We start from the raw sequence: 27,155 nt of genomic DNA on the forward strand, positions 1-27,155 counted from the left end.
CAATTTCAGGGTTTAATTAACTGAGACACAGAAACCACTTCCCACTTAAATTCCCAGACAGCGATTTGGCAAAATGAGATCTCTGAGATTTCGGGTACAGATGGAAAAGAAAGAACAGATGAGGTATCATTTCACACTAGTTGGGTATTATTATGTGAGAACGGTAAATGTTTCACTTCCTTATTTCCAGTTCAAATCGTTAGTGCCACTCAAGCAGAGATACAGGAATAAGAGAAATTACATAAATATTCTTTGAAAAATTTTTATTTCAAATTATACACACATTAAAAAATATTGGGGCAAAGGTTTGTTTGCTTGCTGTTTACATCATAATAGCTCCTCCAACTAAGAGTTTTCTCTTGTTCTAAAGGAAAGCAATTCTTTCTCATGAATTTCTTCCTCATTCAGGGATTCAGTCAAAATATATAAGAATCCTTGTGGGCCTGGCACAGAAAACTTTTACCTGAAGTTTATCAGGTGGAGTATGTGGGAGTGCAAGGGTCCCAGGGGGGAAAGCATTGATGAAGACAAGTACCAGGCCAGCTGAACTCCTATCACGCAACACTTCAGTGGTTCTCAGAAGGTTCTGCCTCTTACATTTTCCCTTCATGTCCTTCACATTTAGAAAATATTTTTTTCTTACTAGATGAAGTGAATCTATTACATAATAATTCAGCTCCCTACTTAAACTTATGAACAATAAATAAGTATCAAATTAGAACACTTGATCAACATGAGATGACAGTGGTGTTCTGGCAAAGACAAAGAAATCCAATGATGAAAATTTATGGTGGGTAAATGTATGATTTTTCAGTAGATTTTTCCCCCCCAAATTCTGAACACAGCTTCCCATCAATGTTTCTTTGCACTCAAGGGGCCCAAAAAGAGAGCACTTGTAGAGAAAGTCAAGAGGGTAAGAAAACTATAAGGAATAGAGAATCTAGGGGAAGGGAGGAGGCCATGGGCTTCCCCTCTTTGGCATCCTCACCCAATTATCTACAATTTTTCATAACTGGATCTTGTTTATCTTGAAACTTTCTCACTAAAATCCTGTTCCACTGCCCACCAAATTTCGAGTCCAGTGTGGTCCGTCAGGTCACAAAAACTTCCTTGAGCTCATCTGTGATTGGCAATTAGGAGAATGAACTCAGTGTGACGTGGACTTGTTCTGGTTCCTTGGCTTGGGGCTTTGGAATAGCAGAAGTAAAATTTTAGCTTTTAGCAGGAAAGGGAAAAACTTCACAGTCACTGCAGCTCTATTCTTAGAAGGAAGAGGAGTGCCTGCACCTGGGGCTCTCCCCAGAGAGAGGGGCACACTCCCCATCTGCATGACCCTGGGGCCCAGCAGCACGCACTTCCTCCTGTGCTCACAGCTCCTCTTCCACCTGCTCTGCCCACACTCAGGGGAGGATATTCCCATTTCACTGTTTCTGTGCATGTGTGACACCCCCTGAGGCGGCCTCCGCCACATGCTGGGTGGCCTGTCAGCCGGGCTGCCCACATTATCTCTGGGGATACCACTTACTGTTTCCATTGGTGCATTGGTCACAGAGATGTACAAGTTTTGAGAGGTGTGCCCCTAAGCTTCTTTTTCTGTATGCTGTTCTTTTTAATGAATATTTTTGCAGACTGCATCATTTCTCAGGAACATGTATTTGGTATTATAATAGAAATCTGGTACTTGATTTATACTTAGTGGATGCTTAATACATGAGGACAGATTATTTACAATTAAGTAAATATATTATAAGAATTTTTTAAAATGATTCAAAGGAATGAGTGTGTTGACAATGAACCAAATTATAAGAATTGATTAGCAAGATCACTTGACTCCTAGAATATAACAATCTTTACAAGTAATTTAAATTCGCATGATATAGTTATCACTACTATTTTAGAGAAACAGAAGCTAACTTTCCATTTTCAGAGACTGATGAACAATCTTCCATTAGTTCTTGAAGTTGAATAATAGGAAACTGTACTTGTTTTTCAAACCATTTGGCAATTGTAAGAAGCTGCTGGTCACAAAATGCACGTCCAATAAACTGTAGTCCTATTGGCAGCCCTTGGCTTGAGAGGGCCATAGGGACATTCACTGCTGGCAATCCTGGGGAAAAGAAAGAGATTCATTAAGTGTTGAGTAATTCTCCACCCTAAGAAGCAGAGCCCCCTTCCACTTTTCCAGTGCTCGTAGGTACAAGACAGGATAAGGTTCAAAAAACCAAAAAACTTCTATGATATGCATGCTTTTGTATCTTCCTTTGTTCACTTAATGTATCTTAGAAATCACTGTATAGTCTTTGAGAGACCGTCAACCCCCTTTTTATAACTGCATAGTATTCCACTATGTGGTTTTTACCATAATTTATTCAAACATTCTTCTATAGTTGGGGATTTACATTGTTTTCAGTATTTAGCTGACCCAGTGAACTACCTTTTGACCTTTATTTTTCTTTTCTTTTTGGTTTTCTTGAACGTTTCTCAAATGAAGAGGAGTTGCTTCACCGAAAGATAAATATACATGTAATTAGATATTGCCAAATTCCCCTCCAAAAAAGTTAAACTGTTTGAACTCCCATCAGCAAAATGAGTGCTTTTTCTCCTACAGCCTTGACCATAGAGTGTGCTGTTGAGCTTTTGAATTTTTGCCAGTTCTTTAGATGAGAGAAATGGTAACTCAGGGTAGTTTTAATTTCAGGTTTGTGGCAGAGAAAGGAGAAGATCCTTGGATATTTTATTATGACATAAAATTAGAAAGTTTTCAAAAATTAAAGGGGGGTGGGTCTAAAAGGTACATGCAACTTGAAGGGGCTCCTGTTGACTAAATTTGGGACAATTTGGGCATCAAAAACAATAACAATAATTGCTGTAATTGAAATTTTTTTTTTAAAAAAAGGAAAGCTATTCTTTAGAGAAGACTGCTAGCTAATATATGGTGAAAGAGTGATAGAATTAGAAAAGCCAGCATTTTGTAATTCTCTAAGTAATAATTCAGGCAAGGATCATCAATAGATGCTAAAAATGGGTTCAAGATTACTGGGAACATGGTCTCAAAGTATCTCAGCAATTGCTTATAATTGATTAAGAGGAAAAATAAACCTTTATAAGGAAAACATTTGGCAGGTTCCTTAACCAAGGGGTCAACTTAGCTTCTAAAAGTGGGACAAACCAACATTAACTGTTTCGTGACATGAAGCAAATGTTGTATTTCTGCCAAAAATGTTTAATTCAACCCAATCATGAGGAAGCAATCTGACAAACCCAGATTGTGCATGAGACATCCTACAAGCAAGTGGACTAGACTCTTCAAAGAAGTCAGTGTCATTTAAAATAAAAAATTTTAAAATTAGGGAGTTTCTTATCAGAAATTATGCAGGCCAGAAGTACCATGGCATTTTCTAAGTGCTAAAGAACTGTCGAACCAGAAACCTATATCCAGCAAAAATAACCTTTAAAAATGAAAGGAAAATCAAGACTTCTCAGAAAGAAAGCTAAGAGGCTTGGTTGCCAGCAGACCTACCCTGAAAAAATGGCTAAAGGAATTTCTCCAAACAGGATACGATAAAACAAAGGATCTTGTTACATCAGGGAGAAATGAATAGAGAAAACAAAAGCATAGATAAATACAATAGACTTTTCTTCTCTTCTTGAATTTTCTATATTATGTTTGATGATTGAAACAAAAATTACAAGTCTGATGTGGTCCTAAAAAAAAAGAACATAGAAAAACTGGGGGATTGTTCTAGATTTTAAAGAGACATCACAAACAAATGTAATTATGAGGGGAAAAAACAACCTGTAAAAGACACTTCTGGTATAATTGAGAAAACTTAAATGTGAATTATATTCAGAATTTTATTACATTTATGTTAGTTTTCTTAGATGTGATGATGGAACTGTGATTATGAAGGAGAATGTCTTTATTCTTAGAAGATTCAGGCTAAAGTATTTAGGTGTGAAACGACATGATGTTGAAAGTTTCTATCAAATTATTCACCTAAAAGCAAAGTGCGTGTGTGTGCATGTGTGCTTGTGCGGAGAGAGAGAGGAAGGAGAAAGCAAATGCGGCAAAATGTTAACAAGAATGAATCCAGGCAAAGGACATATAGTTATTCATTACATGACTTTCTTCAATTTTTCAGTAGGTTTGAAAATTAATGTGTGTGTGTGGTGAGTGCAAATGTGTTCATGTCTATAAGACACACACACACACACTCCTAAGCATTCCAGAAGAACAAGCTATTGCCTTTAGGGAACAACCTAGCTAGGCCCTAAGTTGAAGACCAGGGTGCCCACCTAAAAATCTGAAGGAAACCAGAACGTTCTCAAGGAATCCTCACCTGCCATATTTACAGCCTGTGTGAAAATATCATCCTGGGCACTGCGCGTTCTGTTGTCCTCTTTGATGAACTCCGTGTATGGCGCTGCCTCGCTCAAGGTGGTGGGAGTTAGCAAGACATCCACCCCAGAGTTAAAAACATTCACAAAATCGTTAGCAATGAGTCGTCTCACTTTCTGTGCTTTGACAAAATAATTCTCATAGTTTCTGGAGAAAAAAAATAGATGGTATTTTAAAGGCTTTTTGTTACTTCTTTGAATCAATTCTCAGGCATAAAGCTTGTTAAAGAATCACTGGCCTTCAGGAGCAGGTACCACTAAGAGTCCTAACAACACATAGAAATGAATTTTGTTCCAACTGTGTCGTTATTCTAAAAATTTTGTATATTTGGAATTTAATTAATTAGAATTCACCAGTAGAAGCAATTCTGCACGTATAATCACAAAATATTAACACTTTCAGGGACGTCATGAAACCAGAACATTAATTTTCAGGTGAGGAAAATCAAGTGCATAGCAATTAAATGACCCTCTGAAGGTTGCAAAGACTGGCAGTGGTAGAAGGACTAGAACTTAGGTCTCTGGAGGCTCATTCCAATCCTCTATTATAATAATGTCTTATTTCATCTATAGTTCTAATTATTATAAGGATTCTGAAGTTTTGCAAAATTCTAACATGCCATCAGAATTACAGGCTAGAAAACATGCTCTGGAAACAGAAACTGGGGAAAGTAAGCAGTGTTTGCAATGTTGTATTTTATAGACAGGCATAGCTCAGGAATGGAAATGTGAAATTCAAGAAAAGCTGCTTCCGGCCACCTACTGAATGGGAGAAGATATTTGCAAAAGATACATCTGATAAGGGGTTAATATCCAAAATATACAAAGAACTCATACAGCTCAGCATCAAAAAAACAACCAATTAAAAAATGGGCAGCAGACCTGAGTAGATATTTTTTCAAAGAAGACATATAGACGGCCAATAGGCACATGAAAAGATGTTCAACATCACTAATCATCCGGGAAATGCAAATCAAAACCACAATGAGTTATCACTTCACACTTGTCAGAATGGCTATTATCAAAGACAACAAATAACAAGTTTTGGTGTGGATGTGGAAAAAAAGGGAACCCTCGTGTGCTATAGGCAGGACTGTAAGTTGGTGTAGCCACTGTGGAAAACAGTATGGAGATTCCTCAGAAAGTTAAATATAGAACCACCACACGATCTGGCAATTCCACTTCTGGGTATTTACCAAAGAAAATGAAAACACTAACTTGAAAAGATGTATGCACCCCTATGTTCACTGCAGGTGGTTGCCAGAGGGGCAGGGGGGAGAGGGAGGAGAGCAACAGGTGAGAAACTGAGGTACAGACCTTTAGGTATAAAAATATACAGCGTGGGGAATACAGTCAATAATTATGTAATATCTTGGAATAGGGACAGATGACAACTAGATTCATGGTGATCATTTTGAAACCCATAGAAATATCAAATCACTTTGTTGTGTACCAGGAACTAACATAGTATTGTAGGTCAATTATAGTTTAAAAACAAACTCATAGAAAAAAAGATCAGATCTGTTGTTATCAGAGGCAAGAGACTGGGGAGGCAGAATTGGATGAAGGTAGTCAAAAGGTACAAAAGGTAACCAGTTATAAAATAAAATGCTGGAGATGTAATGTACAACATGGTAAATAAAATTAACATTGCTGTATGTTCTATACAAAAATTGTTGAGGGTAAAATCCAAAGAGTTCTCATCACACAAAATTTTTCCCATTTCTTTAATGTTGTATCTATATGAGATGATGGATGTTAATGAGACTTATTGTGATAATCAAAAATATTAATAAAGGATATGGTTACTACCCCCCCCCCCAAAAAAAGAAAAGACGCTTAATTTACTGAAAAGATTAAGGAATTATCCTGACATAGGCGTGACCATAAGTCAATGATGTAAAGAAAGGGAAAAGGAAAATATTCTTTAGATCTTCCTGAAGCTGTTAATGAAGGCTGGCAAATGTATTATCAATTCTAAACATCAGTCTCCTCACCTGTAAAAATGGATATAACAGCTCCAATCTTACTGAGGACCAAATATGGTGAGATAAAAATGTGAAATCTTTTTTATCCTAAAGAATGCTATAGAAATATCAGATGTCCTATCTATCATTTGACCACAGGATCTGCAGGGAGATGAATGCAGGCATCACCTATAATTGGCCCAACAGTTGATGGTTCAACAATGCATTAACAACATCCCCCAAACCTGAATTTCGTAAGAGAACAAATATTTCTGTTTTCTACTAAATTTCCTCCTACTTTAAATATGGTTCAAAAGCAATGATGGAGTAATAGGGCTAGGATTTACCTTGCCATTTTAAACAACTGGAAAACTAGACAAAATGAAACAACCATTTCAGATACTAGACAGCAGGCATTCAGGGGAGGAAGTTCTGAGAGAAGGAAAGCAAATAAGTGAAGCCCTTTGATTTCCTCATTATCAAGTAATATTTTTGGGTTTTGTTTTCCAGCTTTATTGAGATATAACTGGCATATGAAATTGTGTAGTTTTAAGGTGTACAACATGATTTGATATTTATATATACTGCAAAATGACTACCACAGTAAGATTAGTTAACGCATCCTTCACCTCACATAATTACAATTTTCTGTGTATGTGGTGAGACTATTTAATACCTAGTCTTAGCAACTTTCAAATATATAATACAATATTGCTATCTGTAGTAATTAGGCTGTACATTGGATCCTCAAGAATTTAACTCATTTTATAAGTGGAAGTTTGTACCCTTTAACCAAAATGTACCATTTTACCCCAGCCTCTTGCAACTACCCTTCTACTTTCTGTGAGTTTGGCTTTTTTTTTTTTTTTTTTTTTAAAGATTCTCCATGTAACTGAGATCATACAGTATTTGTCTTTCTCTGACTTAACTTCACTTAGGAGAATACCCTCAAAATCCATCCATGTTATCACAAATGGGGGACTTACATCTTTTGAATAATATTCTTTTGAATACATACACGCCACATTTTCTTTATCCATCCATCTGTTGACGGTTAGGTTGTTTCCTTGTCTTGACTATTGTGAATAATGCTTCGAGGGAGGGACTTCATTTCCTTCAGATATATACCCAGAAGTGCTATTGCTGGATCATATGGTAGTTCTATTTTTAATTTTTTGAGGAATCTCCATACTACTATTCATAGTAGCTGTTAAAATAATATTTTTGGAAAAAGTAATCCTAACTATTGGCCCTGAAGGGATGCATAGATGAATAAAATGCTTTCTATCCTTATATATATATGTATATCCTATATAGCATATAGAAAAACTCCACAAAGCTATTTTTTACAACCACTATTGCTTTTTCACTCTTCTCACGTCCTCTTAGACAGACCTAGTGGTATGAAAGATTAATCCTATTCACAAGATGGTGAATAAACTTATACTGAAGACAATCTAAGTAGGAGTCATAGTAATTTAGAATTCTTTCTTAGAGCAAGAGATACACAATGCAAGGGAAAACTGAGTTGGCTCACCACATTTTTCAAGAGACACCAATGTGACTCCCTGCTTAAGGCTCTCATAGCAATAAGACAATGTGGAAATAATAGGAACATTTAATGAGGCTAAAATCCTTCTGAGCTTCCTACTTAGTTTGTACTAATCATTTAGCTAGAGCATCAATTTTTCTTTTTTTTTGGTTTTTGAATAACCAGAACCAAAAATACCATGAACAGGCCTTTAATTATAATTTCTAATTCAAAGCGTAAGGATTTTGCTTCCTTAGGAATTATCTCTATTAATAAGACCTCACAGACATGCTACGACTTCATTCCTGAAGACTCAAGAGTAGGGGGAATTCCTAAACTAATTATCTTACTCTTTTAATAAGAAAAAGTTTCCTGAGAGAATTCTTCCTCTCACCACATCATTGAACCCTTCTCGTCTGGTTGCAGCATACATGGCTTCAGTAGACACACCGACGTCACATCTATGACCTGAAAACAAAAAAGAGATAAGCAGTACTTGAAAAGGAAGTAAAGTTTTGGCTGAAAAGCAGGCACATTTGTGACCAACACTAAAATTTCAGGAGATGGCCTTAATAGTTTCTCTTCTTCATCTGCCTTGGACTGACTGACCTGTCAGGAATCAAGGAGAGAGAAGAAAATAACGAAGAGGGAAACTTCATTTGTTCACTCCCTCATTCATTCATTGATTCAAATATTTACTGAGCTCCTACCATGTGCCAGGTGCTACCTTGGATGAATTGAGAATACAAAGCTAGGATACCTTCAAGATATTCACAGTCCAGAGAGGTAAACTGAAGATACAGAGCTATTTATGATGAACAGTATAATGCTAAAATGACAAAGTTAAAAGGATTCAATGATTTTCTTTGCTTAATCATTAATATTATCTCAGGCAATTTTTTTTTTTTTGGTCACTAATAAGTGAACCTTTCAAATGTTTGAGACAACAATCTTAAAAATCCAAAGAGGGGAGGGTACAGTTGTGGGGAGGGTATAGCTCAGTTGGTAGGCTGCATGCCTAGCATGTATGAGGTTCTGGGTTCAATTCCCAGTACCTCTATCAAGTTAAATAAACCTAATTACCTACCCCCATAAAAAAAAAAAATCTAAAACACAGGCATCTTACCATATTCTAGCCCATCAAATCTTGCCATATTTGATGCCACTTCTGATGTACACAATACATGGTAGCAGACAATTGAAAAACTGGTGTGGGGCAGGGAGACTTCAATTACTTTGGCCCCCTCAGACTCAAACAGGTTAGCGGCTTTGGACCAAAGAGACCGTACTTCACTTGACAATTCTGGTGCAAGATATTCCTTATTGGAAAAAGTAAAAATACAGAAATTAGAACATCTGTCTAGATGGTTTTATAAAAATCTGTACTCTAGAATCTCTGGCAGTACATTAGAAAATCTGATTAAATTGCTAGTAGGTAGCTAGAAACACTGAACTGATTTAAGAGTGTATGTGGCATGATGAGCACAGGACTAGATCTTGTGGGCTGGACAGAAATACTATCAAAGACTGCAGACCTGGTTGGAGAACTTGTTTTTATTAAATGTTCATTATATATCAGGCACTCTGCTAGATACTGTTCAAAGGTTCTCTCATTTAATGCTTTTAACCATCCTCTGATGTATGTATTTTATCATCCTTTATTTTATTAACGAAAATTACTGAGACTAGACAAGTTAAGTCACTTTCCTAACGTTACATAGCAGGTAAATAGAGGATCCTGGATTCCAAACTAGATCTGTTTCTATAATCTGTGCTCTCTCTAAATCCTTAAAAGTAGACACACCTATTACCTAAACTGAAGATTTTAAGACAGTAGTATTTCTCTACAGCAGTGGTCTCAACTGGGTCCTCTTCCTCTCAGCCAGGGGACATTTGGCAGTAGACAGTTTTGGTTGTGGGGCTGTGGTGGTGGTGGTGGTGCTATCCCTAGAGGTAGAGGCCAGTGATGCTGCTAAACATCTTACAATGAAGGATAGTCTCCCAGAACAAAAAATTATCCAACAAATTACTGCTAAGCTTAAGATTAAAAATTTAAAAGGTTAGTAATTTAACATATTTGCTTTCATGTGCTTAGGTCACATAGCTAATGAAAGTGGCAGAGCAGGGATTCAAACCCAATCTGTCTATTTACCAAGTCTGTGCTTTGTATTTGACTTGACAGTATTTTTGTAAAGTGGTAAAAGAGTTACCTTTGGAATTCCTACACATAATTTGCTCACATCTGTCAAACTGGGAAGCACAAATGGTTTAACAGGATCTTGTACTGTGGTAGAATCTTTGGGGTCATGCCCAGCTAGTATACCTATAAAAAAAATACTGATGAGTGACAAGCATAGTGTTTTACCTATTACCATAGTGTTAACTATATTAAAATGTTCAAACATAATGTTTTGAAACTATATGGAATCATATAAATACCTAACACAATGGCTGCATCATCCACACATCTGGTTAAGATTCCTGGCACATCCATTGAATTCACCAGGGGAATGAGACCATGACGAGAAACCAAGCCATAGCTTGGTTTTAAACCAACAACCCCACAGTGGGCCGCTGGATTTCTGGTCGATCCTCCTGTATCTGATCCTAAAGCCCTGGAATTTAAATGGAATTCTTGTTAGCAGGATAACATAGCTCTAATTATATTTGGAATTAACCTTTTAAAATGTATATTTTTACAGTGTATTTTCCCCTGATTATACAAAAGTAAAACATACCTGTCTCAGAGAATTCTTAAAGTATAAAGAGGCAACAAATATTCCACCACCCTGAGGTGAATACTGTTAACATTTTGACATAGTAACTTCAAGTCTTTTTTTTTAAACGCATTTTTCTTTTATGGTTTAGGCCATTCTTTAATCTTAAGTTTCCATCTCTTGGCTTATCATGAACCTTTTACTGTGTCATTAAAATTACAAAAAAACTTAAATATGTATAATATTCTATCATACCAATTGGCAATTCCCAATTGATTCCCAGTTTTAAAGTCCATTCTCCCATCAATGTACATACAAATCTTAAGCCTTCTTTTAATGGCAATTTTACAGTATGCTTTTACAAACTGAACACACTCTTTCCAGAAACTCAGATACAGCCCTTCTGCTACCGCATTTAGAACCATGGATATAAATGTAATTTACTTAAACATTTACATTGTTGCCAACTAGAATAACTGCATAATAAGTTACTCTGTAATAAACACTTTAAACATAAATCTTTGCCCATATATTTGATTATTTTTTAGGCTAGCTTCCAAGAAGGTAGAGTTAATGGGCCAAAGGGTCTGCTTGTTATTACAAGTTCTTAATATATATATTGTCAAATTACTTGTCAGAAAGGTTATGCCAATTTATATTCCCAACTGCAGTGAATCAGATTGTGTTTGATGTTTCATTATCATCACTGAGTACTAGCAGTTCTTAAAATTTGGTTAATTTGATAACCAAAAGCTTTGTTAAGGTACGTTTTTGAATAATTTTTCATATTTGTATCTGAAGTACCCAACTATGAAGTGTAGATTCATTTTTTTGCTCAGTTACCTATGGAGTCTTTGTTTTTGTTATTTAAAAACAACAACAACTTTGAGGACATTATTCTAATTGAAATAAGTGAGCCACAAAAGCACAAATATGGTATAATTTCACTCATATGAGGTACCTACAGTAGTCAAATTCATAGAAACAAAGTAAAAGAGTGGTTGCTGGGGGCTGGGGAAGTGAGGGAAGGACAGACAAATGGGAAGCTGTTGTTTCATGGGTAAGGGGTTTCAGTTTTGAAAATGAAACAAGTCCTGGAGATTGGCTGCATGATAATGTGAATGTACTTAACACTACTGAACTATATACTTAAAAGCGGTTAAGGTATTACATTTTATATTTATTTTACCATAATTAAAAATTTATACTTTTTTAAACTATTTTGGAATTGTCTTTCTGATTCAAAAAGAGTGATGTCTACTGTAAAAATTAAAATATTCCATATATGATGTATAAAGTGAAATCAATGCCCCCATAATAGTCCTGTTACCAATTTTTACAGAAATAAGGTCATACTATACATACTGTTCTGCAATGTGTTTTCCCCTTAACAGTGTATCTTGGATTTCTTTCCATGTCACCACACAGCATTCGAGCTCATTCTCTTTAGCGGCAGCATAGTGCTGCTAGAATCTTCCTGTTTTTAAAACTATTAAAAAAGAAACAAATCAAAGAGGGGAAAACAAAGCAGAACCCCTGACAGTGTGGGACCCTTTCAATCTGGAGTTACTTTGGGTCTGTGCCTCTCTTGATTACACCCAGAGTGAAGCTTTGGACTGAACAAGGCTCCTACAGTCACATGGCCCTTGTCCTCCACAGAAAATGCAAATTAGATTGCCTTTCTTACCAAGTCCACTTGAGCTACAAAATCAGACTGTTGCTTTCACAATTTCTAAAAGGATACATTTTCTTATTAGGATTCACCGACAGTGGTGTAAAAGAAAACCTACATTTCCATAGGAAATATGTGTCAAAATGCCATCTTCTCAAAGCACATTCAGAAAGATGAACACTAAGTGGGGTGATAAGGATAGAAAAAAAGCACCTAATCTTGCAATCCTAACTCGTCAGAAATCTCATTAATATTAATGGAGTGCTATAAAATTCCAGAGATAAAGTGAAATGGTTTTACTTGTTAACAAGATTTCAGGGAAACTTAAAAAATCTGTAGAATCTAAATCTCCATAGCTCTAAAAGATATAAATAATTTATTGATTGCAATGCCTGCAAGAGAGCTTAGTTTCAGTGGATAATTAGGGAGAGAAAAAACACATATAGTACTACTAAAGAAAACATCCTATTTGGTTAAATTGAGACCAATAAAATAAATATAATAACAGTAATATTTATTTATTTTTCTTTAGATGGTTAAAAAATGCTTTACAAATGGGACATAGAGCATGACTGATGGATTCTTTTAAATACAAAGTATGACAGTTGAACAAATTACCTCCCTACAAATTTGAAAAAGCTTTACTTACTGATATATATCTTTAGTTGCAGATTTATAAAAACACTATTTTAAATTTTCTATTGATACATATTAGGAGCATTTTCTCTCTCTTTCCTTTTTTTCCCTCTTCTTTTGCAAAAGTGAGATTTAGCTGAAGGATAAACCACAGCTAACAATTAGCTCAGAAGCACTCAACTAAAGCCAAGGTACGTTAGTCACTAAATTTCTGTATAATCAGTGAGTAGATACCCAGATAAATTATTTAAAAAATGAAATTCAGTGAAGGCTAACTGGTTCATTCTGTAAGATCTGTAAAATCATGTTTTTAAGAGAACTAGGTGATATAGACGAAGAGTTTACATGTTAAAAAATAAAATAAAAATTCAAAAAAGGTTTAATGTATAAAATACACATAAGTGTACTGTATAGTTGAGTGTATTTATAAGATATAATTTTGATAAAACATTGAGCACAAATAGCTCACTAAAGAGTAATAAAAATTCCAAGGTATGAATGACTCTACTGTTGGATTTTGTGTATGGTTTATGACTATGTGTGTTGGGTTGGGTTTCAAAGTACAGATAGCAGGAAGCATCTTACGTAAAGCATGTGAATGCTGATACGGCTGCCGCGCTCCCTCCTGAGCTTCCTCCAGTTATGAGCCAATCTGAATCCTCTTTCTCACCATGGGACTTCTGCTTCCTCTTTTTTCTGTATTGTTCTGAAAAACTCCAGGGGTTTTTAACGGGTCCAAATATGCCATCTGTGCTTCCAGATCTGAGATGAAGAAGTGAAGCAAGATATCTTAATCAAACTGATGTTATGTAAAATTTTTGCCTCCTGATATTATTTGCTTCCAAATAATCCACTGTAACTTGAACTAGAAAAGATACGAAGCCTGCTTAGATGTGGTTTTCTTTAATTAGATGGCTGAGGAGGTGAAGGAGAGAAGTAGGAGCATAAGTGGTAGCATGTAGGAAAAACTAGTCTGCTAAGATTTTTATCCCAATTGATCTTCTAATTCAGCTTAAGATGATTTCCCTAGTAACTTAAGGTCTTTAAGTTGAAGAGTGCCACAAACATTCAGTTAACAAGCAGTCTTTTGAAGGAATTCCCCTATTAATCAGAAGTTTTAAGAGACACATTCTGAGTGGAATGCTCATAACTTATTTTTTTACATTTTGAAATAAATTTCAATCTTACAGATAAATACAAAAATAAAAATAGTATGAAAAAACTTTATACCCACTAACCAGATTCACCTATTGCTCACATTGACCCTATTTGTTTTATCATTTGTGTCCATACATAAACACAAAATTTTTTTTTCTGAACCACTTGAGGGTAAATTATACATATGATGGCCCTTTACCCCTAAGTATTTTAGTATGTATTTAGTGTGCACTTCCTAAGATGAAGGGTATTCTCTTACAGAGTCACAGTATAGTTATCTTTGTAAATTTAACATCAATACAATACTTCTTAAAAATTTATAAATACTTTTTTCATTTTTCATTTTATTAGGTAGAACTGTTAAAATTTGACTGCACATATACAATATATTGCATGTAAATACATATACACAATATACTGCACATATTTTTTAAATTTACATATGTGTACTCTTCATTGTTTCTAAGAATGTTTAGAGCTTTGGCTTTTTGAACTTACGTAGTTATCAAAGGAATGAAGCCAACCACAGAATAAGAATTAATTTAAAAAGATACACACATCCTGCTATTAACAGCAACATCATTTATAATTGCCAGGACCTGGAAGCATTCCAAGTGCACATCAACAGATGAACAAAGAAGATGCAGCATACATATGTAATGGAATACAACACACCCATAAAAAGGAAGGATATTTTGCTATTTACAGCCCTTCATTTACTTTTTTTTTCCACTTCAAAAATCAGAATTTTATAACTGGCATAAATGTTTCCATTGCATCAAAAACAACAAAATACCTAGAAATAAACTTAACCAAGGAGGTTACCTATACTCTGGAAACTATAAAACATTGATGAAGGAAACTGAAAATGATACAAAGAAATGGAAAGACATCTTGTGCTCTTGGATTGGAAGAATCAACATTATCAAAATGGCTGTACTACCCAAAGCAGTCTACAGATCCAATGCAACCCCTGTCAAAGTACTCACGACATTCTTCACAGAACTAGAACAAACAATTCCAGAATTTATACGGAACCATAAAAGACCCCAAAATGACAAAACAATCTTTTGTAGGTCTTTTTTTTCCCTTCCCTTTCTTCTTTTTGTTCTCTTTTCTTACAGTCTGATGACTAGAGAAGCTCCTTTAACATTTGTTGTAAAGCTGGTTTGGTGGTGCTGAATTCTTTTAGCTTTTGTTTATCTGTGAAGCTTTTGATTTCTCCATCATATTTGAAAGAAATCCTTGCTGGATAGAGTATTTGTGGTTGTTAGTTTTTCCCTTCCATCACTTTAAATATATTGTGCCACTCCTTTCTGGCCTGTAGAGTTTCTCCTGAGAAATCAGCCGATAACCTTATGGGAGTTCCCTTTTATGTTATTTGTTGCTTTTTTTCTTGCTATTTTAAATATTTTCTCCTTATCCTTAATTTTTGTCAATTTGATTACTATGTGCCTTGGTGTGTTTCTCTTTGGGTTGATCCTGTGTGGAACTCTCTGTGCTTCCTGGACTTGGGTGACTGTTTCCTTTCCCAAGGGGATGTTTTCATTTATTATATCAATATAATACTTTTATCAAATCTCCTATATGTAATCCAATTTTGTCAGTCGATCCAATAATGTTCTTTATAGCATTTTACCTCCTCCCAGTAGAGGATCAAGTCCAGACTCAGGAATTACATTAGTTATTGTTGTCCCTTTTGCCTCATTTTTTTACTTTTTTCACCAGCCAATGGACATTGAATTATTTCCTGTGTTTGGAAAATTGAATAAAGCCACAATAAATATTATACTGAAAGGCCCTAGCCAGTGCTTTTGTGTAACCATAAGCCTTCATCTCATGTGTAAAAACCTAGGATTAAGATTCTGGGTCTTACGGTAAGTATGCTTAACTTTTTAAGAAACTGTCAAACCATTTTCCAAAATGGCTATATAATTTTGCACTCTCTACCAGCATTGTATGAGAAATCCAATTGCTCTGCATTCTTGCCAGTACTTGATATTATCATTTTTAAGCCATTCTAATTAATAAGTGTATGAATTTCATTGTGATTTTAATTTGCATTTCCTTAATGACTAACCATGTTAAGCATTTTTTCATGTGTTTATGTGCCAACTGTATATCTTCTTTGATGAAATGTCTTCTTACATCTTTTACCCATTTTTCAAAAAACTGAATCATTTTCTTATTGGGTTGGGAAAATTTCTACATATACTGGATACCAGTTCTTTCTCAGACATGTTTTGCAAATATTTTCTCCCAGTCTGTGGCTTGTTTTTTCTTTTTGTTGTTGTTGTTTTTTCATTTTTTACCAGTGTATTTTAAAGTACAAAAGTTCTTAATTTTAATGAAATCTAATTTATCAATTTTTTTATTTTACAGATTATACTTTGTGTCCTAGCTAGGAAATCTTTGCATAATTCAAGGTCATAAAGATTTTCTCCTATGTTTTCTTCTATAAATTTTAGGTTTTACTTTCTTTAGCCTCTTTTAATCTGGAACATTTTCACAGCCTTTGTTTGTTTGTTTGTTTGTTTATAATGAAATTGGCATTTTAATAGAATGTTTCTCAGTTCAGGTTTGTCTTTTGTTTCCTTGTTATTAGCTTCAGGTTATACATTCTCAGCTGGAATATAGCATAGCTGATGGTGTTCCTCCTCAGGGAATTACATTTCAACCTCATTGGTGATGTTCATTTTGATCAGCTGTTCAAGGCAATGTCCTAAATAACCTATGTTCGAGTTTATACCACAGATTAATTAATTCAACATACATTTACTGAGTGCTAAGAGATACTGCTATAAATAAGAGGGTCAAGGAATCTGCTTCTATGAAATATGGGACACAGACCAAGCAAATATTACAAATGTAACAAATGCTATAAAAGGGGAAATAAAAACTGCTTTTAATGAAAGACTAATAAATGCTTTCTGTCATGATCAGGAACAAGGCAAGGATATCTGCTCTTATTCAGTACTGCACTAAAGGTTCTAACTGGTGCAATAAGGCAAGAAAAAGAAAGATGGAGGGGTAGGGAAAGAGCTCAGTGGTAGAGCACTGCTTAACATGCATGAGGTCCTGGGTTCAATCCCCAGTACCTCCATTTTTTTTTTAAAAAAAAGAAATTAGAAGAAATAAAACTATCTCTACTTACAGACTACATGATCATCTATATAAAATATACCAAAGAATCTACAAAGATCAACCAGAATTAATAAGTGAGGTTAGCAAGTCACAGGAGGAAAGGTCAACGTAGAAAAATCAATTATATACTTACATGGAAATGTAAATGGCCTGGTATATGTAAAATAATTTTGGAAAAGAAAAACAAACTTGAAGGACTCCTACTACCTATTTTCAAGGCTTTCTATAAAGCTACAATAATCAAGGCGGTGTAATATGGAGTAAATAGAGATACATGGATCAACAGAACAGAATCCAGAAATAGACCTATACATGTATTTGATTTTTTGACAGGAGTCAAAGTAATATAATGAGGAAAGGATACATTTTTTTTTTTTTTTTTTTTACAAATAGTGCCAAATCTATTAGACAGATATATGTAAAAGAAAAAAAAAAAAAAGAACCTTGGCTTTATTCACATCATATACAAAAAATTAACAAATGGACCACAAGTCTAAATATAAGAACTAGAAGTATAAAACTTCTAGGAGAAAACATAGGAGAAAAAGCTTTGTAGCCTTGGGCAAGGTAAAGATATCTTCAATAGGACACAAAAAGCACAAATCATTAAAGAAAAAAAAATGATGAATTAGACTTCAAAAATAAGAATTTTACTCTTTAAAAGGCATGTTTGGATAATGTAAAGGCAAGCTAGAGACTTGGGGAAATATTTGCAAATCAACTATCTGATAATGGACTTGAACTGAAAATAGATGAAAAAAAATTTGTACAACTCCATAAGAAGACAAATGACCCAATTTTAAAAAAGAGGGGGCAAAAGATTTGAATAGATACTTCACCAAAGAAGATCTATAGGTAGCAAAATAAACACATGGTGTTTAACATCATTAGTTACCAAGGAAAGGCCAGTTAAAACCAAAATGAGGTATGACCTATTAGACAGCAGAATGTAATCTCACAGAGGGACTGAGAAACTGGTATTAGAGTCCTCAAGAAATCACTTCACTACTTTTAGTCACCTACACTTAATGAAATTAGACATAGAAGAAATACAAGAAAAGAAAATTTCAGTTTTACTTACCCCATAGCAAATTCATCTAAGTTTGTTTTTCCCATTAGTAGAGCTCCCTGATCCAGTAACTTCTGAACCACTGTAGCATTATAAGGCGGTACATAACCTGAAAAAAATTCCGTAATTTTCTTCTTTTTTAAAAAAAAATTGAGGTATAGTTGATTTATAATAGATTACCAGTGTACAACATAGTGATTCAAAAGTTTTATAGATTATACTTCATTTAAAGTTATTGTAAAATATTAGCTATATTTCCTGTAATGTGCAATATATCCTTATAGCTTATTTTATTTTATATATAGTAGTTTGTACCTCTTAATCCCTCCAAAAAAATTCAGTCATTTTTATGGCAGGAAAGAAAACAGTGGACATATAAATCACTTTAAACTGCAATTAAGCAACTGGTATTGACATGTGTTAATTATTCCTAATTTAAATAGCAGGTTGTACTTCCAAAAGTTAATTTTCTCTATTGCTAACTGCTATATGTTTTCCAAAGGCAGTCTATATATTCACTATTTTTGTAATCTAAAAATGCTGACTTTAACAGTTAGTACTACAGAATATTGAATGATAGAAAGTCATTTGAAACTAATCGCAAATCATTATTTTGCTCATAGGACTTGACTTTTTCTTCTCAGGTAATGCTGTGTATCACACAGTAATTTTTATCTATTTCCAGTTAGAAATAGATTTTTGTCCAGTAAAATTTCCTCCATCTAGTGTATATTCCAAAACAATTAACAATGGTCTACCTATCAGAGGAACATGGGGCATACACCTTACAGAAGGTTACTTTTAGTGCATAGTACTCTATCTTCTCTCCATTTCTTTTTCTTCTTAGGATCCAAACATCTTGGTAAATATGATTTCTTTTTGATCTACTAAACTTTAAAAAATAAAGGTAAGCACCACTCTGCTAAGTATAGTGATATAAGAGATGGAGGAATCAGGAGAAAAATAATAACCAGACAGTGGATGCTCATAAGTCCTCATACCATCCTCAAGAGAGTGGTAATGACAGTCACTTCGTACTTATTCCTATATTATTAACGAGTGGGAGTTAGAGGTCACTTTTGTGTCTGTGGTGATCAGTTACTGAGTCTTCCTAGATAGAACCGCTAAAACTTCCTACGTAGGATTCACCCATTAAGCTGGCCTACCTTGAAAGAAGAATTCTGCATTTTTAAAGAGCAAATAGTGAAAAGGTAATATTGCATCCTAAATATTTCCTTTGCAGATATAATTAGTCTGAGAATATTTTGGTACTTTAATACCTTAATTTAAACTGAAAAACACCTATTTTTATAAGACAATACTCTGGTCAATTACACTTTACCTTTCAGCATGTTTGATGCACATGTTGTCTCAATGCCGGACGTGCTAAAGTTGTCTTTTACCGCAATGGGAATTCCGTCTAAATCCCCTAGTGAGCGACCTGTGTTAAAAAGCCAAAAGGATAGAAGAGATATCTAGTTTGAAATATAGACACATTGATATTAGTTATTAAAATAACTACTAGTTTTTGGTAAAGATACTTCTTCAGAAATCAAATTTGTGTTAGAAATTATGTGCAGTTGGACATTAGCATCACACATCCATTAGCTTCATTTTTATTATACCTAATGGTCAGTTCTTTAAGTAAGGGAATACTTTACGTTTAAAGCTCCACTTGCCGAATGGAGACTACTATATCCAATTAAAGCCTTTCTCTAGGGTCATAGCAGTGGAGTAATTCGAAGTAACGTACCTTTCTTATATCTTTTCTCTGATTCTTCAGCTTGCTTTAAAGCCACCTCTTCTGATACAGTAATGTAAGCATTTAGAAACTTGGTCTTCTTGATAAGGGAGAGGCATTTTTGACAGAGCTCAGTTGGTGTAATCTGGCCTTGTTTCAGGGCTGCAGAAACCTATAATATATAAAATTCAAAAATCCATTGAGTCTGCATAAGTTTCAAATGTTACACTGAGGTGGGCAGACGGTGGTTAAGTAGAAAATTTTGAAGTGAAGCTTGGATTCAAAACCAAGAGCACCTATCCAGCCTGTACTTAGTGTAGTGAATGAGGGTAACACATGGGTCAGCTGCAAGATGGATTGGAGGACACCATATTCACAGTCCTAGCTGAGGAGTTCTGTTTCTAAGGCAGGCATGAACAAACAAGATGGATGGTTTAGGTCAGCCACTCTGTCCAGGAGCAGCAGAGGCCCGGCGCAGGTGAAGCATGGGTTAGGGTAGATTGCGTAGAGAGGAGCTCAGCTGCAACACAGGCCATCTACAGTACAAAAAGAAATGAACTAGACAGGCATTACAGGACTTCATGCTCCAAATAAGTGATCTTTATTAAAAAGATCTTTTTACCCACTGTAGAATTCAAGCAAGAACCACTACGAATTGAGAGAAATGCTTATAAAATATGGGTTCAAAAGCCAACTAAAAACACATTTCTGAAATCCTGTCTTTGATGCATTAGGAAGGCTAGTAAAGAAAGCATTAAAATAAACCGCACTGCAAGTGACCAGCACCTGCATATTGAAAGTAAGTAAAGCCTGAGGTGAAGTGATGACTATTTAATACTTCCTATAGAAAGTAATAATAATAAAAACTTACTAATCAGATAAAAGGAATGAATAACAAGAGGTCAAAGATGATACCAAAGCTTTGGAGACAATCTGAAAAGAGAATTGGAAGCTCAGAGACAAGGGGGATGAAGAAAAAGTAACATCTGAGTATTTACCAAGAGCCAGGCACTGTTATTGCTTTTACATGCATTATTACTTTATTTAACCCATAAAACTACCCCTTAAGTTAGGTATTATTAACCTCATTACATAGATGAAGAAACTGAAGCTCAGAGAGGTTAAGCGATTTGTCCAAAGTCACACAATAGTAAAAGACAATTTCTTAACATCTGCTCCTTCACCATTCCTCTCTGCACCAGTGGAAGCTTAGCTTCTCCTCCATGTTGACTGTATTTTCATGCGTCCTATATACATCAAGCAATAGGAGTTCGCATTTGCAGAAAATCTGCAAATGATCTGCTCTCGGCTGTTGAATAAATCATCAAAGCAGCGGTATTCTTAGGCCTGAGGGTTTTAAGCCAGAAGAGCAGTGGGAATAGGGCACTGAGAGGACCCCCTAATGCTGATGGACAAGAGGAGGAAAGGGCTGCCTGCCATGGGGAGGGGCAGCTGGGCTGGACTTAAAGGAGATAACCTAGTAACAAGGAGAGATTTCTGTTGAACTGTTTGTATAAAACATAACTTCTTTAGAAGAGAGGAGCTGAAGGGAAAGAAAAGACAGTAGTGTATTCTAATATTGTGCATATGGGGTGAAAAAAAAGAAGTCGGTGGTTGGTTAGGTGTAAGGGTCAGAACTAGCAAAATCCCAGCACTGGAGAGACAGGTATACAGACAGGCCTACCCCAGAGCAAAGCTGTAAGGAGGAAATTAGGCTTGCCATTTTCTCTCCTCTTTCGCCTCCCTAATGCTCATTATCTGCTTTCTGACTTGCCAAGTGGTGTTAGAATAAGAAGTAAGGAGTTACGGTTGTGGTTACAAGGGCAAGAAACGAGACTGTGAGTACCCATTTTAAGTGGTGATCTTTGTTAGGACCATTTTTAGGAAACCCAGATTTGAGAAAATCAACACAGGTATCGGAGAAGAGAGATGAACACAAGGATGCTAATTGGCTACAGTGGACTCTAGAGTGGACCGAGCAACAAGGATTCTAAGTATAGGTATCTAGACAGTACGGTTCCCCTGGGGCAGAACTAAAGGTGTCCTATCTGAGTACAAGAGGAAATCAACAAAAAGTTTGTTAAAACAAAGGCTCTCTCCCTAGCATTTCTTTTTGCTTTTGGAAATTGGGGCCACTGCTTCTGCAGTGTTCCCAAGGTATGGCTGTCTCAGCTCCTACCTACCACACACCGAGTCCAGTGGGGGAGGGGAGAACTGCAGGCAAGCATCCTCCTGGTCCTCCGTGCCTTTCTCTTCCCTCTTCTCTCCAAACCCCCAGCTCATCTGAAGCACAGGCCTTGGAGGAGATGGTTTTACTCTCCCTGGTGTGCTATCCTACAGGCTCCCTGGTACTCCTTTCCGTTCACTGAAGACTTTAGCTGCTAGGACACTGGAGCCTTCTTTTCTACAGCTCCTCTTGCTATTTTTGTTGACTTCAAACTTCAGGTCAGGTACACTGACACTTGGCCTCTCAGTTCCTGACCTCACTTCACACAACTCTTCCTTCACCTCACCCCAGTTACCAGCTCACATGGTCACAGTTCAGACCGCATCATTACTAACATCTGTATAATCTCCCAAACCCCAGTTCTAATTATCCCACATCTCCTGTCCCCTGAGCTCATTTACTGTTACTCACATAGTCAGCAGGAAGATGGAGATCAGTCCTACAAAGGCAAGGAAACGGATTCTGCCAATGACCAGTGGGGTAGAAAGAGGACGTCAAGGCATCCCAAGAAACCGCAGCCCTGAGTGACACCTTGATTTCAGCCTTGTGAGACTCTGAGCAGAGAAGCCAGCTACTCCATTCCTTGATTCCTGACCCACAAAACCGTGAGATGATAAGATTGTGTGTATGTGAGTTTTAAGACTGTGTTATTTTAAGCCAAAACATTTATATTAATTTGTTATGCAGCAATAGATAAGTAAGAATAACTTCTTAGAAAAATTAAGAAATCTCCCTCAGGAACCACTCTTAGAAACCAGGGGAAGAGAAAATTGTAAATATATATAATCTAGTAATTTTGTTCCTGTAACAAAATTAGTGTTGGTAGCAGCACTTAGTTCCAGGCATTATCCTAGATGTTTTATATTTCATTTAATCCTTACATGCACACTAAGAAGCTGACATTATTTCCATTTTACTGATAAATTACTGAAGTTCCTGCTTGAAATCACACAGTGAGACAGTCACAAAGCTGGGATTTACCAAGGCCTGATCTTGTTTCCAAAGCCCTTGTTCTGGATTATAATACTTCTCTATGCAAGGTGTTATAGCATTTACTTCTTTGTAAAGTACAGACCATTTTATTAACTTTACAGATAACATCAAAGATTCACTTAGGAAAAGACCTGTCTTTCAAAAGAAAAATTGTCTCGATAAATGCTGAAGTATGTACATGAGAGCCCTTGAAGGCCAAGTGTCCAGTTGACTCGTACTCTCTTTAACATGCTCACTTAACATTTATGCTTTTGTCTCCATTGTTCCAAGAAACAACAGTCAAGATCACCAGCAACCTCTGCGATCCTAAATCCAGCAGTCCTGGCTCAGTCCAGCAGCACTCAGCACTAGAGATCACTCCCTCTGTGAAACACTTCTTCTTCACTTGTATTTCAGGATACTAAGCCCTCCTGGTTCTTTTCTCTTGCCTTACTGGCTATTCTTTCAAGTCTCTTTTGCTGGCTCTGCTCCCTATTGCTGACTTGTACAAACTGGAAAGCTTTAGGCGCCCTTCTGCTTCTACACTCAATTTCCCAGGTGATTTCACCTGGCCATGGAGCTTCAGTTATCTTCTCTGTCCTGGCCAATTTATATCCTCATACCTTGCTTCTTTCTTGATCTCCACTCTCCTATCTCCACCTGCTTAGCTGACATCTTCACTTGGATATCTTAGGAGGCATCACAAAATCAACGCGTCTAGAACAGACATCTTGATAACCTTCTCACAAACATGCTCCCTGTAGAGTCTTTCCCATCTTGATAAATGTTACCATTTCCCCAACTGCCCAGGCCCCAAACCTAAGCATCCTCCTTGATTTACCTTTCCCTCCAACCCCAATCCAATCCATCAGAAAGCCCTAACTTAAAAAATAAATAAATAAAAAGTAATACCCACTCAGCACTACCTCTACTCCTACCACCGTAACCATGCTGCCATCATTTCTTGCCAATAACAGCCTTCTAACTGGTCTTCCTGCTTCCTCACTTGCTTTCCTATAGATCATAATCCTTAAGAGTAGCCTGAAGGAGCTTTCAAATTTTAAATCAGATCACGTCCACTGACACCTTTCCAGAGGCTTTGTATCACATTTGAAATAAAACCCACAATCCTTACCATGGCCTGAAAGGTTCTCCATGATCTGGCTCCTGCTTATCTCTCTAACTTCATCTCCCACTACTCTCCTCATTCGCTTCTCTCGGGTGTGCTGGCCTTCCTGCTATTCCTTGAACATGCCAAGCTTGCTCTTGCTTTAGCATCTTTGCACTTACTCTTCCCTCTGCCTGGAACACCCTTCTCCCAGATCTTCCCAGGACTCACTCTGCTTATCCTTCAGGTCTCCATCAAATATCTACTCAGTCAGAAAAACCTTCCCTGACCACTCCATCTAAAACATCCATCTCCCCCAACTAGTTCTCACACCAGAGCCTGCTTAATCTTTCTTCATAGCACCTACACTACCTGAAATTATATTATTTACTTTAAAAGAAAACATATTTAATGCCTGCTTCCCCACAAAAGTGTAGGTTTCATGAGGACAGGAGCTTCTGCCTGTCTTCAATGATAATCCCCAGTGTCGAGAACACAGGGGTACTCAATAAATGTTGGCTAAATGAATGAATGGCTGAATTGTTTGAAGTTTGGAATCTATTCTCCCATGGAACAATTAAATGTTCTTAGGCTAGACTCCCAAGAAGCCCATTGGATATATAATTAACTTTATTTAATATAGCATAGGATGAATAATATTGGCCCGGTGTCTGGTTCCTAGAAACACTGGGATCATGACACAAAAAAGGAAGGTCAAAGACTCCTCTGCCATCCTGAATACACCTGGGTAAAATTTACAAGTAGGAGTTTTTACCTCCTGTTTGGCATTTTACTTCCTTTTAGCGTTCCCCCTTAGGGTTCCTCTATTGCCCTAAGCCTTCTCTTGGGTCCTCCAAATTGCCTCAAAATTCCATAGTTTCCAGGCCTTCCCCCTAATTTGCTCTCCGCTAAATTTTCCCTTTCTTCAACTGATTATCCCAGCTTGGGTGTGATGAAGGAGAGAAATTTGATTGAACTACTACCATTTATAACAATGGATAAATAATTCAACCTTCCCAGGCATCCTTACATATTTAAAATAGAATATGCACTAAATTAATCTCTAATTGGTAGAATTTGGGTGGTACAATGACGTGGAAAAAACAGAGTGGACAGAAGGTATATTACGGGCTGCAAAAATAACCAACTAATGTTTTGCACACAGTAGACATCAATAAATATTTGTTAAAGAAGTGATTAAGTTATGCCAAGGCAACCTCCTGTCTACCCTTGGGTTCCCTATGTTTTCCCCCCACCTTGAGGTAAAAGCTGTTTCTCACAATGGCTTACTCAACAACACCAGGAAGGGGAGGCACAAAAAAAAGTAGTGCTGAAGGGGAAGAGGGCAGAAGAACATACCAAGTTTTTTAGGTTGCATTTCATTTTAAAACAGCTTTGTGTTTAAAAAAAAAATTTTTTTTTTAAGAATAAACTGGATTCTTCACTGACAGTATAGGCCAGACGCAATTAAAGATGATAAAACAATGTATTGAGAGGAAGAACTATTATTTAAAGCCTGTGGGTTTAAACTTCTCATAATTTACAGCTTTCTAAAAGAGCTGCCAGCTGGAAAAAGAAAACAAAGACTTCCCAGGTGAAGATACAAGTGGAAGATGGAAGGCAAGGTGGGTCCTCAGCTGACACTTATCAGCAGAATCACGTGGAGCCCTGGTTAAACTATATACTCTGGGCCTTACCATCCTGATCTGCCTGAGTGGAACACAACTGTAGTTTTAAGGAGGGCCCCGAGGTGATTCTGATAGCAGTGAGTCTGCAGACAGCTTTATAGGTTGAGAGATCTGGGCCAGAAAGCAAGGAAAGCTGAAGCCCTATCAGCAGGGATAGATTTAACAGTTTAGCGACTTACTGCATACTACATATGAGGAAGACTCCAAGGGCAACTGGGTAATAGATGTGCCATTAGAGAATATTAAGAATTCAGAAATCAGGTTTTTGTTTGTTTTTTATGATAGAGGTTGAGACATGAGGTGTTTCTGTTACAACGATGATGTCAGCTTTGGTTAAGTTGAATGTGAGGTGCTTTATGGGACACTTGGAAGAGATGTCCAGAACACATTCACAAATACAGCCTAGCGTTCAAAAATCATGTCAGGGAAATGGAGACACGGGTAAAAGAATCTTTGGTATGTTGGTGATTTGAAGCCTAGAGCATTAATATAGGGGGAAAAGCCAGAAATCACTACTTGGCTTTTGCAAGGGACAGATTTGCTGACTCCTTCGTGAGGACTGCATCAGATGAGCGTCGGAGACAGAAGAGAGACTGAAGTGGACCAGCCAAATCCCCCTCATCTCACAGAGCCCACTCCTCCGAGAGACCATCCGGGGCCCAACCCTGCCTGAGCTAACAAGTAATGGAGAGAAGCCGGCGTGCACTTCCACCCCGCAGCTCTGCGGTGCAGAAGTCTCCCCGGCTGAGATCCTAACTCCGAAACAGGTATGGGGAGTAAAGCCTAAGGACCCGGAGGTGCAAACCCCCCACCCAGTTCCAGGGAAGAGGCGGCGAGGCGAACCAGGATGCACGGTCAGGCCCGGAGACTCCTGCCCGCGAACAAGGACTCCGCGAATCTTTCCGACCTCCCTGGGCCCTCGGCAGGCAATTCCACTCACTTCTCGGAGGGTCCGGCCCAGCATGGTTCTTGTGCCCCGCCTGCCACCACAGGGTCCAGGTGACAAGAAGGAAAAGAAAGGTCAGCGGCCGCTGCCGAAGTTACATGGGCGCAGCCATGTTTGATCGTTCCTCATTGAACCTGTCAGCACCGAGGACTCCGATAGGTCGAATTGCCGCCCAAGGAAA

At 36.8% G+C, this 27,155-nt stretch overlaps 1 protein-coding gene across 3 annotated transcripts; it reads right to left on the reverse strand.

Moving 5' to 3' along the window:
* Positions 1-246: 246 nt before the first annotated feature.
* QRSL1 (glutaminyl-tRNA amidotransferase subunit QRSL1) lies at positions 247-27,127 on the reverse strand. Of its 3 annotated transcripts, XM_010965370.3 has the most exons (11): positions 26,969-27,127; positions 20,046-20,205; positions 19,635-19,733; positions 18,305-18,401; positions 13,507-13,683; positions 10,336-10,511; positions 10,107-10,219; positions 9,023-9,215; positions 8,247-8,364; positions 4,341-4,546; positions 247-2,107 (listed from the first exon to the last, which is right to left on the reverse strand). In XM_010965370.3, exons 1-11 carry the CDS (start codon positions 26,990-26,992, stop codon positions 1,890-1,892), a joined length of 1,581 nt encoding a protein of 526 aa, XP_010963672.1. In that variant the 5' UTR covers positions 26,993-27,127; the 3' UTR covers positions 247-1,889. The 3 variants fall into 3 exon arrangements, with proteins under 3 accessions (XP_010963672.1, XP_045380436.1, XP_074224665.1); XM_045524480.2 differs by lacking the exon at positions 247-2,107 and having other exon boundaries at positions 4,404-4,546; positions 8,291-8,364; XM_074368564.1 differs by lacking the exons at positions 247-2,107; positions 4,341-4,546 and adding an exon at positions 4,553-7,572 and having other exon boundaries at positions 8,291-8,364.
* Between the last annotated feature and the right edge of the window lie 28 nt (positions 27,128-27,155).

The sequence above is a fragment of the Camelus bactrianus genome, chromosome 8 (genome assembly GCF_048773025.1).
Source record: "Camelus bactrianus isolate YW-2024 breed Bactrian camel chromosome 8, ASM4877302v1, whole genome shotgun sequence".
Lineage (NCBI taxonomy): Eukaryota > Metazoa > Chordata > Mammalia > Artiodactyla > Camelidae > Camelus > Camelus bactrianus.

Coding starts and splice junctions, on each gene's coding strand:
- QRSL1 (XM_010965370.3), bottom strand. CDS start 26,992: ATGCTGGGCCGGACCCTCCGAGAA. Junction 20,206..26,968: donor TGGGCCGGACCCTCCGAGAA/GTGAGTGGAATT, acceptor TATATATTATAG/GTTTCTGCAGCCCTGAAACA. Junction 10,512..13,506: donor TCAGCATTCACATGCTTTAC/GTAAGATGCTTC, acceptor TTTAAATTCCAG/GGCTTTAGGATCAGATACAG.